Below are 16,861 nucleotides of genomic sequence, written 5' to 3' on the forward strand. Positions count from 1 at the left end.
TGATGGTGGTAGATGTTTCATGTTTTCATGTTGTTTTGAGATGAAAAAACTTTGAATCACAACTCCCAAAGTGACCTAAATCTTTTGTGGCATAAAAATGTCTGCTGGTTATATTTGTATATTCTTCTCATGCCGTTCCAACACGACTCTCTGGAGTGCAGAGGCAATTACATATATATAGCCACTCTGGCCCACGGACAAGAGCGCTTCAACAGATTCGACAGTGATGGCAAGACAAACAGATCATAGAAAGCAACAGAAACTGTTACTGCCAGCGTTTTGTCTCTATGCATGAAAGGAGAAAAGCAGTGAGCTCAGCGTAATCCTTTCAGCGGCCGTCCCTCTGGCTGCCCTGGTCAGCATGATGCTCCAGTGCAGAAGCTCAATGCCAGGCCCGCTCTCCCCTCTTCCTCTCCAGCTGTGGATTTTCCACCGCTTTATCCGACCTGAGCCTCCAAACCCGCCCAGCACACACACAAAGTAAAACTGTGCCTAATCAGTTCTGCCGCCACAAACCCAATTTGTACCAATCCAGAGCACAAATGGAGAAATTGCTCGTGCAGCTTTGATTCATGGAGTGAATTTAAACTGTAAACAATACAAAGTGAATCATGGAGAATGAGTGACACTGTAATGACATTAATTCTGTGCATGTAAAAATATCAAAATTAGTGGGAAAAATCAACTTGTACCAGCTCACATGTTCTGCCCACCACATTCCCACTGCTTTTCTATTTTTTTAGGTTTGAAGGTCAGTGCAGTTTCTCAACATAACTCATCAACCAGTTGTTATGAAGGAGATATTTAGACTTCCTCTAGCAAAACAAGCCCCCAAAAAAAACTTTTGTTTACAACCCTTCTAGTCCTTCTCACATAAACCTCAAGTTTCAAAGGTGTCCTTTAATCTGCAGTCTGTTGAGAGCATTCCCACATAAATAATCAATGATCAAGGACTGTTTTGATTATTTCTGGGCCTTTAAAACTTGCAACCCATTAGTCCAGATACAGAGTAGTTTCTATGAGCAGACAGCGGCAGGTCAAGGCAGGAGAAGGGGTTAAATGATTTTGTTTTGATTTGTAGTATTGTGTGCCGGCCCCTCCCCTGGGCCTGGCGGGGCTGCTGTGGCCCCCGGGGCGTTATAAAAAGGCCTCTGAGCTCCCCCTGCTCTGGTAAAGAGGCTGAATGTCTGCAGGACATGCTTAACGTTTGTCTATCCATGTTCTTCTACTAACAACCAGCGGGGTTGGCACATCGATGCACAGAGACTGGCGTACTGCTCCACTCAGGAGCTCTCTATGACAGAAATCAGAATCCAGAGCAGCAGATTGCACCAGAGTTACATGTTGAGCAATTTACGTGTTGTTGCATTTAGCTTTAGAGAGGCTGTTTGAAAGTTTTGTCATTTGTGTTTTTTTTGGTTTCAAACACACTCATTATTGTGGAGAAAGAGCATCTCCTCTTAGTTAGTTTTTCTGTTCATCCCTCCATTGCTTAGAGGTTTGACCTTTTGCCAACATGTGGGAGTTCAGGTCCATGTCTTTCTGGCGGGCGGTGTTCGCCGAGTTCTACGGCACCATGTTCTTCGTGTTCTTTGGACTGGGGGCGGCCCTCCGCTGGACCACCGGGCCCCATAATGTTCTCCATGTTGCCTTTTGCTTTGGGCTGGCGGCCGCCACCCTCATCCAGTCCATCGGCCACATCAGCGGAGGACACATCAACCCGGCTGTTACCTTCGCCTACCTGATTGGCTCCCAGATGTCCCTGTTCCGCGCTTTCTTCTACATCATGGCCCAGTGTCTCGGAGCGTTGGCCGGTGCTGCCGTGCTCTATGGGGTCACGCCCAACAACATGAGGGGAAACCTAGCACTCAACACGGTAAGAATACCACATCCATTGCTACAAGTAAACACACTAGCTCTGTGCTAAATGTACAAATTAAATATTGCATATACACAGAATAACTGCCAAGGACCATAAGGTCATTCAAATCAAAAAATCACAATGTGTATAAAAAACAGCATCTGCATTATATATACAACTATTTAACTGTATCTGACAAATTTAAAACCACTCATCATTAATGTCATCTTTCCTCCCCCTCCCGTCTTCCAGCTGCAGCCAGGCATCAGCCTGGGCATGGCCACCACCATGGAGGTCTTCCTCACCCTGCAGCTTGTCGTCTGCATCTTCGCTGTGACTGATGAGAGGCGCAACGGACGCCTGGGCTCTGCTGCCCTCGCCATCGGCTTCTCTGTGCTCATGGGGCATCTCCTCGGGGTGAGAACCGACCGAAGGGAATTTGAGACGGCTCACTGAGTTCATACGAGATTTAGGGCTGTCAAAGTTAACAAGATGTTAATTCAATAACATTTTAATAATTTCTTTAACGCAACTTGCGATTTTTAAGTTGTAGTAGGTTTAGTTTTTAAGATAGAGTGAAGGTACTGGCATTATATGAAACTAGAAAACCCAATGAATCCATTGGTACCAACCATGTTATACTAGCTTGTCCTTCGCGAAGGAGATTAAATAACGCTCCAAACTTGCGCTAAATTTTGGCGAGGAACAACAGGCATGGCCATTTTCAAATGGGTTCCTTGACCTCTGACCTCAAGATATGTGAATGAAAATGGGTTCTATGGGTACCCATGAGTCTCCCCTCTACAGACATGCCCAGATTAATGAAAATCACATGCAGTTTTGGGCAAGTCATAGTCAAGTCAGCACACTGACTCACTGACAGCTGTTGTTACCTATTTGGCTGCAGTTTGACATGTTATGATTTGAGCATATTTTATGGCAGGCAAGCATATTTTCCCACGCCCATGTTGACAAGAGTTTTAAATACTTGTCAAATCTCGTTTCAAGGTACAGTTTGAACAGATAATGAATGTGCAATAAGTTTGCAATTTAATATTTTAATTGATTGAGCCCTAATAAGTATCTAACCGCTATTTACAGATTTACAGTCTTAACCCTGAACTGCTCTCTCCGTCTTTCACTTAGATGTACTACACCGGAGCAGGAATGAACCCAGCGAGGTCCTTCGCCCCAGCTGTCCTGGTTAGGAATTTTGTCAACCACTGGGTAAGATGATCATATCTGAAAATCTCTTGCAAACAATATGACATAATGTGTCATCTTGAAAGTCACTAACACATCCTGCTCTTTGTGTTTCCTGTTACTGGCAGGTGTACTGGGTGGGACCGATGATTGGCGGCGCCATGGGTGCTCTGCTGTACGACTTCATGCTGTTCCCTCGTGTGCGCGGCCTCTCCGAGAGGCTCGCCACACTGAAGGGCGTCCGGACCCCAGAGGCCGAGGGCCAGCAGGAGACCAGGGGAGAGCCCATCGAGCTCAAGACACAGGCCCTATAAACCCGGAAAAGAAGATTGGCTTTCTGACATCCCCACCCCTCCCCCATCCCTCACCCTTCACCCCTTATTCGGCACTCTCACTTCCCGGTCCATCCTTAGCCCACACATACCTCCACACATGCTAACACAGATCCCAAACGCCTTCTGCATCCAGAACTGGACCTATCGAATCACAGTGAAGGGGAACCCAGAGCCCCGACCATCTCGCCTGATTTCACCCCTACCCACCCTTCCTCCTCCTCCTCCCCCTTGGACTGCAGGACAAAGATGGAGGGTTAGAAGAAGACTTGCCACTGAAGGAAGCACCCTGTGCCCTGTGGTGTGGAGAGTCAGTCGCTCCTGGCTGACCAGGTGGCTATAACTGCTCAGGACAGGGGCCTCTCTCGCTATCTTTTCTTTCACTTTCTCTCTCTCTCTTTCTGTTTTTCTTCCTATTTCGTAGTCTTGCTAGGAGTGAAGCTACAGTAGAGCAGTGGACTTCTGCATGCTTTTCCATTTTGATCCGGTGTGATCTCGCCCTTCGTTTCGTTTATAATGAACTTTGGGTAAATTACATGTACGTATTGTACTTTACCAGTATTTATTTGGCTTCTTTTTTTTCAGTTGTATGTGTGTGTGTGAGACAGAGATTGGGTGTGCATGCATGTCTCTGTGCACGTGTATGCGTGTGTTTTAATTCACTTTTCATCGCCACAATCCTTTGACTGTATTTTTTTAATCAAACAAGCATATTTTAGGGAAAGATGCGGCTTTTTCCACCAGCAAAAGTTCAACATGTTTAGAGTGATCCCCTTTTTATATCAGATGAAAATAATTGACGCCTTAAAGCCAAATTCATTCAGTTTAGAGTTTGTGTCTCATCTAGTGACACACACGCATTCATATTTATATCAAAATAAACACAAAACACAAAACTATCTGGTCTTTTCTGAGCTCAATAAGTTACAATTACAAAAACTTAAAATTATATAATTGCCACCAAACCAGTTGCTTTATAAGTGGTAAAATCTGCAGGTTTGTTCCACATTTAGACAACTCCTACAGTACTTGTGTTGAGTTACATTTACTTCTCTGACATGAGCTTTGCTTTTTAGAGCAGCGCTTATCACAGATTCATGTACAGGTGTGTGATAGTTGGTTTGCTTTTACTTTTTGCGTGTCTGCCATGGAAAAACAAAGAAAGCAAACCTGACGAGCTGTCATGAGGAACTAGCGTTTTCCAGTTGAACTGTGTTGTTTGATACGACTGAAGGGTCTCTGTTACACCAACTCGAGGTTAAAGATGAAAGAGTGCATGAGGTGTGGTGGCTTGTTGCTGGTGTTGGCAAACACCTGGTGCCTTCTCTTTTCTATACGCTGAGCTGGGTGGCTCTTTGGGAGTGAGATAGTTTTATTGGACAAGCCCCTCTCTGACATTTGGGAGAAGAGAGAAGGTCACCGCGAGGCGACTGAAATCTTTAGTGTGTTTTGTACAGGGTGATAAATGTACATTTTCATACAATATACACAAGCGAGAATGAACTTTGAAGTTCTCCATTGGCCCGGCGTCCCCTCTCTCTTCCATCCCTCCTTCATTCACCCTACCTCCTCCCTTTGTTTACGAGGCAGCCGTCTTGTTCTGCTCCAATGAGGGGACATCTAACGCTGCTGGGATGGAGGGAAGGGGACGGGGCTCTGAGATAAGTTTTCACCAGAGCAGTTATTGAACCAGACATGTAAGCTGATTCTCTCTCTGCTTCTTCTACATAACTTTTTTTTTTCAGTGTGATTTCCCTGGCAGTGGTTGAGTAGATTTACATTTTAGTGACATGTTGAAATTAGACTTTGTGTTCTAATGGAAAAGCTTTGTGATGTACAGTGTAAAGTTTTCTTTTTTTTTTTTTAAAAACATTTCATGATTGTTGAAACTGGATGGATAGGAAATATAATATGCTAGTTATGCAATGTCTCCTCTTTGGCTGATGGATTATGGAAGTGATGCCGATTATGTTATACACCAATATGCTTTCATTCAATGGACAGCCTTTTTGGTTCCAGGCATACCTTCCCGATCACAATGCCATTGATTTATTATTTTTATATGTCAAAAAAATCAGAAAATTCTTATGTTTCAAATCATTTCTTTGTCTGTTTTCTTTTAGACTGACTTTAGGAAAACGTGGGATTTAAATAGATGGTTCCACCTACAGTTGCATCTATCAAAAAAGCAAATATCAGATGTATACAACAACTATCATATATGACACATTCATGACACTTCTGAGAACTAAACCCTGCAACCATTTACCAGTCAGATGAGGTTATTTCTGTGATTCAGTCTGCACCTGCTCGTAGGAGATATTCCTCTTCCTGCAGTGGTTGGCTTAAAACAGACAACTAATTTCTTGTAAATAAATTCACAAAAATATTTTTGATATTTTGAGAAAAAACTGAGATTTTATTCGTCACCACAGTTGAAAGATTATATGGATTGTAGTAGATTTATCCAAAAGTCAATCCAAAAGATATAAAAGGTTATCATCTGGTAGACATTCATACAACATGGCACGTCCAACACACCATTATATTATATTACATGCACAACATTGACAGCGATGGTAGGTAGTGCAAAGCTTTTCATAAAATCAACAGTTAGTTAATGAGGAAGATTGATTTTGATATACATTCAGCTAAGCTGCTAAAATCAGAGCAAAATTACATTTATAGCCACAAAGCAAAAATCACCTGTCAGAATAATATCGTTCTTTATGTTTCCTTTTAACTGTAACGCTAATTACTTATATATCCCTACCATGTTTTTATTCTCTAACACCCCCCAAAAATTTAAATGGCACATTAACATGTTATGTGAAACTCCAAACTAAACAGCATCAATTTAGTTACATAGAATAGCATCTAATTAAAAAATGTAAATGGCACTAAAGGTATGAAAATATTCTGTGGATCATTTACTTTCACTGAAAGACTGAAGACAGATCATTTTTTGCATTTGGGCAATTAGTTGGACTTGATGCATACTTAAGAGAAAAATACCAAAAAATGATTGTCTGAGATTGAACCAACGAAAGCCTTAAAAATATGAACATAGAGCAGAAAATACACACAATTGATTCTTTAAAGTAGCTTTATAATCTTTTCATTTTTTTTTTTTAAATCACTATATATCGCTGAATGGGGTAACACAATGGTGGTGACTAAGCTTATGGCCCACTGATTGCAATATTTGCAGTATTATGAACTGGATGTCTGTGGCGACATTTACGGAAAATACGTTACGCTACAGCTAATGCAAACCGAACATTTCCTACTGCTGCACCTTCACTTTAAAAGCATTTAACTGGCCGAACATAAGGTGGCATTATGAAGTAATCACATGAAATGCAATGTGTTTGTCGGTGAGCTTGACACTGACCGCTATCGTTCATCAAAAGACAAGACAAAGGTCATTTTCGTAATTTTTTGACAGTGGATCAGTTTGAAATATTGCAGAGACGAATAGAACAAGAAGGAGCAGCCACAGTGAGCTGTTAGATTAAGAGATATTATAAGTCTTTACCATGCATATTGTGCGTTACTGTAAGATTGGGGGTATACTAAGTTAGGGTTATATACAATAGGGAAATACTATTCAAATATACTTACCTCATCATAGCTTAAAAAAGGGAAGACGACATAACCAAAAAAAATAACCCAGTGAGTGGCGATCAACAACATCAACAGACCTACCACCAGGTGAGAGCGAGAGTGCGAGGGTTTTAAAGAGGTGCACAACAAAAGTGGCCGGCGAACAGCGATGACAGCCCTCTTGGTTCTTTTCATTTGTTCTCAGTTTGACATTTGTCCTTAAAATGTCCTGCTTTCAAATAGCACCAGCTAAACCTGTTGAGTCCCAGAGATTTGTTTTTGCTCAAAAGTAGATGAATCTGTAGATGGATGATGAAACGTGAAGGAAGAAGAAAGTCTGCTCAAACAAGGGCGCTCTTTTCATATGAAGGTGAGACAGACGACTTTGGCTCTGGTCTCTTTCTCCGATGTCTGCTTCACCCTCCAAAAACAACTCTGATGGGAAATCCTCCTAATGAGGGTAAGTCCCGAGCAAAGTCTCCAAATCTAGTTCCATGTTTTCATCTGCGGGACTAGAAGACAGACACATAATGACTTCTCAACACTGTAAAAAAACAACAAGGAAATAGTTTTCATGCACAGACAAGAAAATGAGAACCTACATGTCTTCAACGAAGCCGTCAGGGTTGGGAGTGAACTCCACAGATGGAGGTGCCTCCATTATGTCTTGATTTATGGACGGCTGCGGGCTGAATTGCGGCGGGAACGAATGCCTGAAAGAAACCACAGGAGCAGGAGCGCCATCAACATCAATCCTGTTATGCAAGCAACATTTCTATCACATGAATTATATTTATAACAAATGTCTTAAATTTAGGGCTGCCAAATTTAACATGATAACGCAAATTTGTTTTAAAGCAATCAATCTTTCAGAGGTCATAGTGGGCTCAGTTTGAAAGCTAGAGTGAAGATACTAGTATCATATGAAACTAAGGAATCCATTGGTACCAACCATGCCATACTAGCTTGTGAAGGATTAAAAGGTTAAATAATGCTATGAAGTTACACAAAATTTTTGGCGAGGAAAAACTGTCATGGCCATTTTCAAAGGGGTCCCTTGACCTCTGACCTCCAGATATGTAATAAAAATGGGTTATATGGGTACCCACGAGTCTCCCCTTTACAGACATGCCCACTTTATGATAATCACATGCAGTTTGGGGCGAGTCATAGTCAAGTCAGCACACTGACACACTGCCGGCAGTTGTTGCCTGTTGGGCTGCAGTTTGCCATGTTATGATTTGAGCTTATTTGTTATGCTAAATGCAGTACCTGTGAGGGTTTCTGGACAATATGTGTCATTGTTTTGTGTTGTTAATTGATTTCCAATAATAAATAAATACATGACAAATCTCCCTTTAAGGTACATTTTGATTGAATAAAAAATGTGCGATTAATTAAAAAAACTAGGGCATTAAAAAAACTTAACTGACCTTTTTTTTCGGTACATGTGCTCAATTTTACCATGTCTCCAGTACTAGTAATCAACTTCTACAAGAACTATAAGCCATAAAATGATAAAATACACAAAATATTCTTTAATTATTGTAAAGGCCACGTTAAACTCTCTTTTATTATATATATATATAAGTAAATTACAGGTAAATTATGAAAAAAAAAAATTTCATAATTTACTGTGTTCCTGAAGTGTTAGTTTGTAGTTTCTTGGCCTTCAAATAAAAGACTACAATTCCATTGAAACTATTTTCAGGAAGTGACACATTTTTTTGGGAGGGTTAAAGAGTAAAGTAGGGTGAGCAGCATGGTGAGCAAACATTTTCACTTGTCTTTTTTCCATGTTTCATGATGTTAATCTGTTTGTCACACTCTTAAAGGGACTATTTGTAACTTTCAGAAATGCTTGTTAACAGCGACACCTCTGGCCGTGAAATCAACGAAAGTCAGCGTCGGGCTCGCGCTTGCTTGCTCTAAATATACCTGAACGAGCATCACTCAAAACAGTGAGGCGACACACGTCAGCTAAAACTACAATATCACTCTATATTTCAGCTGCTTGGCAGTAATGTTAGCTGACCAGACCAAGGTCTCTCCATGAACATGATTTAGATCTGATCCTAGTGTTGGCTTTTGCTGCCTCAGTGCAGGCTGAGGTAGTGGGGCTCTGCAGCGTGTCTCCCTGCTCTCTCCACCCGAGAGAGCAGGGAGACACCGGCACCCAGTAGGTAACGAGACTACAACGTGTCTCTCTGCAGAGCTCCGTCACTTCACAAGACACGGGAAACCTCTGTTGGTCTGGAGGAGCTGCAGCATTTATTTCTGCCCAAACGTCCACTGTACATTCACTAGATATTCTCAGAGCTAAACTAACTCTTCTGCAGTGTGTAGTGAGCGTGCGTTCACGTCTAGAGGTGGAGCGAGCTGAGCGAGAACGCGCGCTCTCTCTGAGTGAAGGCGAGCAGGCAGAGGAGGAGAGGCAGTGGCCACACGCGAACGCGCATATGCGAGCGCGCATGTGTCCCGACCCGGTACATTTATAAGCTTAAAAAGTTACAAACAGTCCCTTTAAAGTTACAGCCTGTTCTGCTAAATACTGAAGAAAGTTGGTCCGATTAAAAAACAATTTTAAAAACATATTTAATACAGTTTTTAAAGTTCTGTTTATGTGTAGATGGTAAGCTACCTAAAGCTGTATCACTCACAGAGCTATGGCTAACTTAGCTCCAAATGTTCCACCCTGATATAGACCAATATGAACCAGTACACCCATAAGGATTATTATTAAAGTGCCTGAGATTATCCAATATGTTTTCCTGACAGTGAAACATGTCACTATTGTGCAAAAAAAGATGAGAAATCCATCTTTTTTTTCAATAGTCATGAGGTCAAAATGTTGCTGCATAACAGGAATGATCCAACTAATAACCTTCCGTCACTCGATTAAAGGACTCATAACTGGCATGTTTTGGCGTAAGAAGCTGACTCTGGTGGTCAAATTACAAGACAAAAGGCCTCATTGTTTACTCACGACGTTTTGATGTCAAGGAATCCCTGTGGCATTATTTTAAAACAGCTGAAATATCAACACTAATATGCATCACATTGAGATTTCTTCAGACATCATTTAAAACTGCTGTGCAACGTTCAAACTAGTGCTGTCTCGATACATGATTTACCGTGGCCATAATATCTCACAATAACGTTTTATTAAATTGTTTTTTGGCAAATGAATTACACTCAAAATACAAGTTGAAGAGAGAGTCTGTAACCATAACTGTATTTATTTTTTAGGGCTGTCAGAGTTAATGATAAAAACGCGTTAACACAAATTAGTTTTAGCGCCACTAATTATAACGCATTAACGCAACTTGCGATTTTTAGGTTGTAGCGGCCTCAAAAGGTAGACTGAAGATATGTGATATGTTGCTTGTGAAAAATGGGTCCAATATTTACTTTGGTGACTATGGGGCGAAAGAATCGGTCATGATCTGTGTTCATGTTCACTTCTCCCATTAGAGTTAATAGACTCAGGACATGCCGCTAGTCTCCTAACGGGGGGGAGAAACCCATGTGACACAATTACTGACTCTCAGTGCATCGTCTCCTTTCTAAACTGTCTCTGATAAAGTGAAAGAGTGTAGAAGTGACACTTACACTGAGAAGCCAGGGCTTTCAGAGGGGGGCGTCATACTGGGAGCCGGGGGTGTGGCTGAGCCAGCTTCCCTGCACACACAAACACACACAAACATGACACGTTCCCTTGAAATGATTTTATTTTACATCAAATGACATGGTTTAGTTGTAAAATAGTCCCTTACGTGCCAACTTTAGTATGGAGAGACACGGGGATGTAGCCACCGAGGGGTGACACTTGAGGCTCTGCAGTAAAAGAAAAGAAATCCATCTGTTAGTTGTTTGTTCTCACTTGAGCTTAAAGTCATAAATCTGACGTGACGACCGTTACCTGAGTAGAATTTTTTGAAAACTTCATGTTTAGGAAATTCAGGATACAGGTATGTTACGTGGTTGATATCCCGGATGCGGTCGCCGAGGCTACGGATCTCCAGATCTCTCTTGGTGAAGGGCTGGATGTTCTGGATTTTCTGGCCCCCATCTAGGTGAAACAAAAACGCTTGATGTGTCAGTGCAGGTGTGTGAGAGTGTACGAGACAAACTGTGATTCTCCTTATTATTAGGCCTATTATTATATATTAATATAATTTATTATTATTATTATAATTATTATAATTATATTTAATAATTATAATTATTATTAAAATTATTATAATAATTATAATTATATTTAATAATTATAATTTGATTCAATAAGGATTATAAGTGCGCGGCTACCTTGTGATTGCCAGGTTGCTGCCACGGCTTGTCTGGTCTGGCAGTTGTCTGTGTTTTCGTCTAACAACTTTAACCCTTTCACAGTGTGTTTTCAGCTCATGAAAGATAATTGTAACCTTTTTGGTCGCCTAAAAATGTCTTTTACAGCGTTTGGTTGTGCTCCACCCTCTTGTGTCACTTCAGGTTGCAAAAAAACAACATGGTGAAATGGCCAAATGCTGACCTCGAGGCTTCAGATCGGCAGTCCACAAACCAATGGGTGACGTCACAGTGACTACGTCCACTTCTTATATCCAGTCTGTGGTTAAGTAGCTCCGTTAGTTATCTATCTAGCTGCAATGATACAGATTTACAACTGAGTAGCCACAGCTGAGGGTGCGCCCACTGTGGTCACAACCAGCGGCGATCACAAGCAGCGGTGTTCTACTACATAATACTATATCATTATACAGCTCAGCCTTTCTCTGTGGATCGGAGGGAATGCAAAACGTAGTGTGAGGGAACGCAAAAAAATTCAGAAACAAAATCCCACCATGACCTTTCAGGGGCTTAGTAGATGTCCAACAATAGAATCAAATATATAATATAATGTAAAAAAAAAAAAAAAAAAAAAGAATTCTTCCAGTAAGAGAGTTTATTGCCATTCATCAATATTACCACTCACGCTATTGACGCTGTTACCGACTGTTAAAAGCAATATAATTGTGTTTTTATTTCAATAACCTGCTAACATAACACCAAGTTTATGGGTGTTTACATTGTTTGATTATTAGAAGATCATCATTTAGGTGATTCAGCCCATTCATTAGTTATGTCTTGTTAAGCACAGAAATACTTATTTTGTTATAAAGTTTAACCCAGACTGTTTAAGCAGAGCGAATGTTGGAGAGTCAAACTGAATAAAAAAGGTTTTCAATGCAACATTGTGTTTATTAAAACAATAATCTACTAAAATTAAAAAGGTGTATTGTTTTCACGTTTAAATTCCTAGCTTTGCAGATCAGATAGGAAATGTAAATGTCCGGCCCCGCGGCACTAAATTAAATATTTTATTTGTTTTAAATCAGGAAGACCACCCACAAAATGTGAAAGGTTGTTAAAGAATCAAATGTCATTAAATTATCAAAACGAAGTCCGGAAATTCCTCCACGTAAAAATAACAGATATAAAAGATAAATGTACGGTTTCCCTCGTCACCGTGTCAATACCGAATTTACCGGGTGTACCGTGGCGTAGTCTAAACGGGAAACAGAACAATTTAAGGGGGTAAAAAAATAAACTAAACACAATCAAACTCAAACTGAGGCCACACCAACACTTACTCTCAGAAGCGGACACATATGCAATGGTGATGCCTCCGATCTCAGAGTCACTGAAGCGAAGCAGGAACGTCCCGTTGGGCCTGTCTTTGAGGATCAGGTGTAGATGCTGCTTCCCAATGAAACCAAATATCAGCCTAGTGGAACAACACATTGCAAACACTTATTATCAGACTGTAGCAGGTTGCTATATATATTTAATATTAAAATACCAAGTGAGTGTCCTCACCCTTGACTCCAGTAGGTCTTCAGATGCTTCTTGGTCAGCTCCATCACTCCCTCAAACCACTGCCAGAAAGTGAACGGTCGACCCGGAAGAACTTCCTGTAAGATCGAAACTGCACAGTGAGATTTCAGCGTACGTCAGCCTGCGTGTGTCTGTGCGTGCGGATATATATGCCTGTCCTTTGTACCTTATTAAACTGGCCCCAGGTAACATAACTGTTGCTGAAGTCGTCGGCAAAGTCGGGCTTGTCAAATATCTTCTGGGCCAAGAAGTGCTGGTTGTAGTGGTCCAGATTGTGCTGCGTCTGGACCTCAGAGGTGAATTTGCTGTTGAGAGTGCTGTACATCATCCTCCAGGGCACGCGGTCCGGCACCATGAACGGCACTCTGTCCTGGTGACAACAACAAAGAGGCTGACGTGGTGAAAACACTGATACGCATTTACAATGATGTCAGAGGAAGAGTGAAAGAAACTAAAGCCGAGAAGAGAAAAAGAGAAGGGAAGTGTGTAGGCATTGCCTATGTGGTTAGGCATTTCAAAAAAATCAATGTCTTTCTTACAGACCACATCAGACTGTTTCCAGTCAACACTTTGATTGCCAGAGGAAAGAGAACAACAAACAGGAAGCCCCTCAAGGCCCAAAGAGCTTGTGTGCACATTACTGTAAGTCTGTGGCTCGCTTCCAACTAATGTTAGAATAGTTTAAAAGTTAAAAGTTTAAATTACTTTTTTTTTGTTTTCCATTTCATTTTAGTTTGGTTGTAGTTCGTTTTCAGAGTGTTTCCTAGTTTTAGTTTATTTTAAAGAAGCAGTGTGTAGGATCTGGTGGTATCTAGCAGTGAGGTTGAAACTGAAGCCTCTCCCATGTGCCAAGCGTGTAGGAGAGCTACAGTGGCCGACGCAAAAATGCAAATTCTTGGTATCGTGCACGCTAGCTCACTTTCATGGCTCACTATGACACTAAATGGAATTGTGCCGTTTTATGTTAGTTGGCTTATTGAACCTATTATTGAGGAGTTATAGTTTATTTCAATTCAAATTACTAGCAAAGCAATTGCAGAAAAATCCTCCAAAGAACAACTGATGAAGTTAAATCCTAGGCGACATACATTAAAGCTGTATGTAGTCTACATCAGTGGTTTCCAAAGTGAGGTCCGAATAATCTTTCATATTTTCACTATAATTCCATCCATAAGTAACACAATGACAGGATGTATGACTATTTTGGTCATGGGTTGCATACACTTTCTGTAATAAAACACCTAAAAGCACTAGGGCTGTCCTCGACCGAAGACATTCTTAGTTGACTAACATTCATACGATTTTGTCGACTAATCGATTAGTTAAATTAATTGACAGATAACCACAAAGAATCACACAAAAGCACCACTTTAAATCTTAGTTCTCATTTCTTAGAATGAAGTCATTCAGCATGAAAAAAAAGCATAAAAAACGACTGAAGACTAAAGAAATCTTAATCGACTAAGACCAAAACGACAGATTAGAGGGGGCCCTAAAAAGCAAAAATGCTATCAGATGGGGGACGCTAGGACAAAAGCTTATCAAATGGGGGTCCCTGGTCTAATTTGTGTCCTTGACGTGAAAAAGTTTGGGAACCACTAGTCTACATTCACATAATAATATATTCCACATTGTTGGCTGACTTAAATAGAGTTGCAGTGTTCACAACAGCAGAAATACAAACTGATAACAGAGACTAAGAAGTGAAGGAACATTAAAGTAATAACAGAGAAATTAATAATTTGACACTTACTGGTTCTGAAAAAGCACAGTCCCATATGATGGTGGCCAGAGCGTTGTTGTCTTGACTACCGTGCACAATGACGACCACCGGCAGTGAGATCATCTATAATCAATTACATCATTTTTAAGTTGTTTGACCACACATACAGTAGTTGTCAGCCCAGCCTCGTGTATCACTGCTGTGGCCATTAACAAAGGTTAAGTGCGGACGAATAAAGTGCCAGAACATCAGATGCAACTAATTTGACACAGGAAATAAAAATTCATCATCATGAAGCCAAATCTATCACCTTTCATCAAGCAACAGGATGCATCAATCAGTTAAAGAACAATGGACGGGGCCAAACCTGTATCCTGTATGGAGTTTCACAGCCTGTGATGGTGATCTCTGTGGAGAACAGGAGAGCAAATTTCTCCTCCGTCACCGACTCTGATCCCTTTCTGTCTGCTCTCTTGATCTTCTTGATGGACTGTTACACCAAAATAAGAGTTTAAATGTGTTAACAAGACTAAACAATAATCTAATCTGGGCTGAGAGATGTAGAGCGGCACATACCATGTTCCTGAAGGTGGCACATGTGCTCTTGCTGGCTGTGTTGTGTTCTAGGATGGCGGTGTTGTTGATCAGCTCCCCGACGTTATCACTGCAGGGAACACAACAGGGAACACAACAGGGATTGATGTAATTTCTTCTCTCATACTGTATAAGTAGTATACAGTAAGTCCCTTGATTGAACCCATTTTGAACTGTTGAACATTATTGGGAGAGACACATAACTGGTTGTTCTGTGTTCTCAACCGTAGATCAAAAACGTGTCGGGTGCTCTTGAAAAACAGGAACAAATCAGGATAAACAGGAAGGTAATCTAGGCACTCCTAGCTTTGGGGAAGGAAATATTAAAAAGCCTTTATTATAGTGGCTAAATCATTAAAAAAGCCAACCACTGTAAGACTTTGTCACAGCATTTAACAAACACTTGTTTGATTGTTTATTTTTAGTGATTTAGCAACTATAATAAAGGCTTTTTAATATTTCCTTCCTGGTTGCCACTCCTAAGATTTTGGAGTGTCTGGATTGCCTTCCTGTTTATCCTGTTTAACTTTACGGTTTTGATTTTATTTATTTGACACTTTGGGCTTACAAGACACTAAACAACAACCCAGATGGTAATGCATGACGTACAGTATCACAAATACATTTCTAATTTACACAACAGAAATGTTGTATAATTAAACACACAGGGTGTTGAGTCTTAACTTCCATTTTTTGGGGGAAATATATTTTGCCAAAACAAAAATGTCCTCATTAAAAAGACACTTTAACATGTTACCGTTGGGCTACCAAAACCAACTAGGATCCTATATTTTTAAATAGCAGAATTCTTGGGTCATTGCACAGAAAAATATACTAGTAAATTAAATTATAGTGTAGGATAATTTAGGAGGTAGAATTTCCCCTTGCACTTAGCTAATGGTGTAACGAACCATCGACCAAATCAAATGCTTAAAGCTTTCACATTAGCTAGTTATTTAATTCCTTGATTATTGTGTTGGAATAAATTGTGAGTTAATTATTTTGACCTTCACTTTAAGTACAACCAAATCTAAAATTACCGCCTCGTAGTTCTATGCCTCCGCCAACCAGTCTAGTTGCAGTTTACATCCATGTCTGTCCAAAATGTCATCACCTCATCATTTTATCCTTTTAGACATTTGTATGAAATTGTCATAATTAGGATATGAATTTTTGTGTTATGGCCTAAAACGTGTTTTTTGAGGTCACAGTGATCTTCACCTTTGACCTTTCACCACCAAAACCTAATCAGCTCATCATTGAGTCCAGGTGGACGTTTGTGCCAAATTTGAAGAAATTCCCTCCAGGCGTTCCTGAGATATCGCGTTCACAAGAATCCAAAACACGTTTACTACTACAGGTAAAATTAAAAGTACTGAATAACATGAAAACCAGTTAGAGATGTGCACTATTGATGCTGCTGTGTTGTGTATGTGACTCACCCAGACACACTGGTCAGGTTCCTGGCCTGCAGTTCATTAATGATTTGCGCCTTCAGCACCACCGGCTTCCCCGGAGCGACTTTTTCCCCCAGCAGATATCGCACCGTTGTTGAGAACTTTGACTGAGTCTTGATGACCTGAGGAGGCTGCTTGTCCACTACAAGAGAGCTGAAGGAGACATCAGTTACACACAGTGAGTAAAAAACGCTTCCTGTTTTAAAAGATG

The 16,861-nt window shown here is 40.7% G+C and overlaps 2 protein-coding genes across 4 annotated transcripts in view; one reads left to right on the forward strand and one right to left on the reverse strand.

Annotated features, from left to right (window-relative positions):
• Positions 1-1,110: 1,110 nt before the first annotated feature.
• mipa (major intrinsic protein of lens fiber a) lies at positions 1,111-5,496 on the forward strand. The gene is made up of 4 exons (XM_037772088.1): positions 1,111-1,876; positions 2,114-2,278; positions 3,008-3,088; positions 3,193-5,496. The coding sequence occupies exons 1-4, from the start codon at positions 1,517-1,519 to the stop codon at positions 3,376-3,378; spliced, it is 792 nt and encodes a 263-aa protein (XP_037628016.1). The 5' UTR covers positions 1,111-1,516; the 3' UTR covers positions 3,379-5,496.
• Positions 5,497-5,792: 296 nt separating this feature from the next.
• Positions 5,793-16,861, reverse strand: part of stat6 (signal transducer and activator of transcription 6, interleukin-4 induced) — a 31,919-nt gene continuing 20,850 nt past the window's right edge. Inside the window, exons 9-20 of one of the 3 annotated variants that reach the window (XM_037772085.1) lie at positions 16,636-16,803; positions 15,176-15,263; positions 14,967-15,089; positions 14,630-14,722; positions 13,043-13,246; positions 12,859-12,953; positions 12,633-12,766; positions 10,929-11,074; positions 10,779-10,846; positions 10,615-10,683; positions 7,605-7,715; positions 5,793-7,514 (exon numbers count right to left, since the gene is read on the reverse strand). In XM_037772085.1, the coding sequence (XP_037628013.1) occupies positions 7,454-7,514; positions 7,605-7,715; positions 10,615-10,683; positions 10,779-10,846; positions 10,929-11,074; positions 12,633-12,766; positions 12,859-12,953; positions 13,043-13,246; positions 14,630-14,722; positions 14,967-15,089; positions 15,176-15,263; positions 16,636-16,803 (1,360 nt within the window). In that variant the 3' untranslated portion in view covers positions 5,793-7,453. Of the gene's footprint in view, positions 7,515-7,604; positions 7,716-10,614; positions 10,684-10,778; positions 10,847-10,924; positions 11,075-12,632; positions 12,767-12,858; positions 12,954-13,042; positions 13,247-14,629; positions 14,723-14,966; positions 15,090-15,175; positions 15,264-16,635; positions 16,804-16,861 lie in introns of all 3 variants that reach the window. The other 2 variants (XM_037772087.1, XM_037772086.1) reach the window with 2 other exon arrangements.

The sequence above is a fragment of the Sebastes umbrosus genome, chromosome 6 (assembly GCF_015220745.1).
Source record: "Sebastes umbrosus isolate fSebUmb1 chromosome 6, fSebUmb1.pri, whole genome shotgun sequence".
NCBI classification, from domain to species: Eukaryota; Metazoa; Chordata; class Actinopteri; order Perciformes; family Sebastidae; genus Sebastes; species Sebastes umbrosus.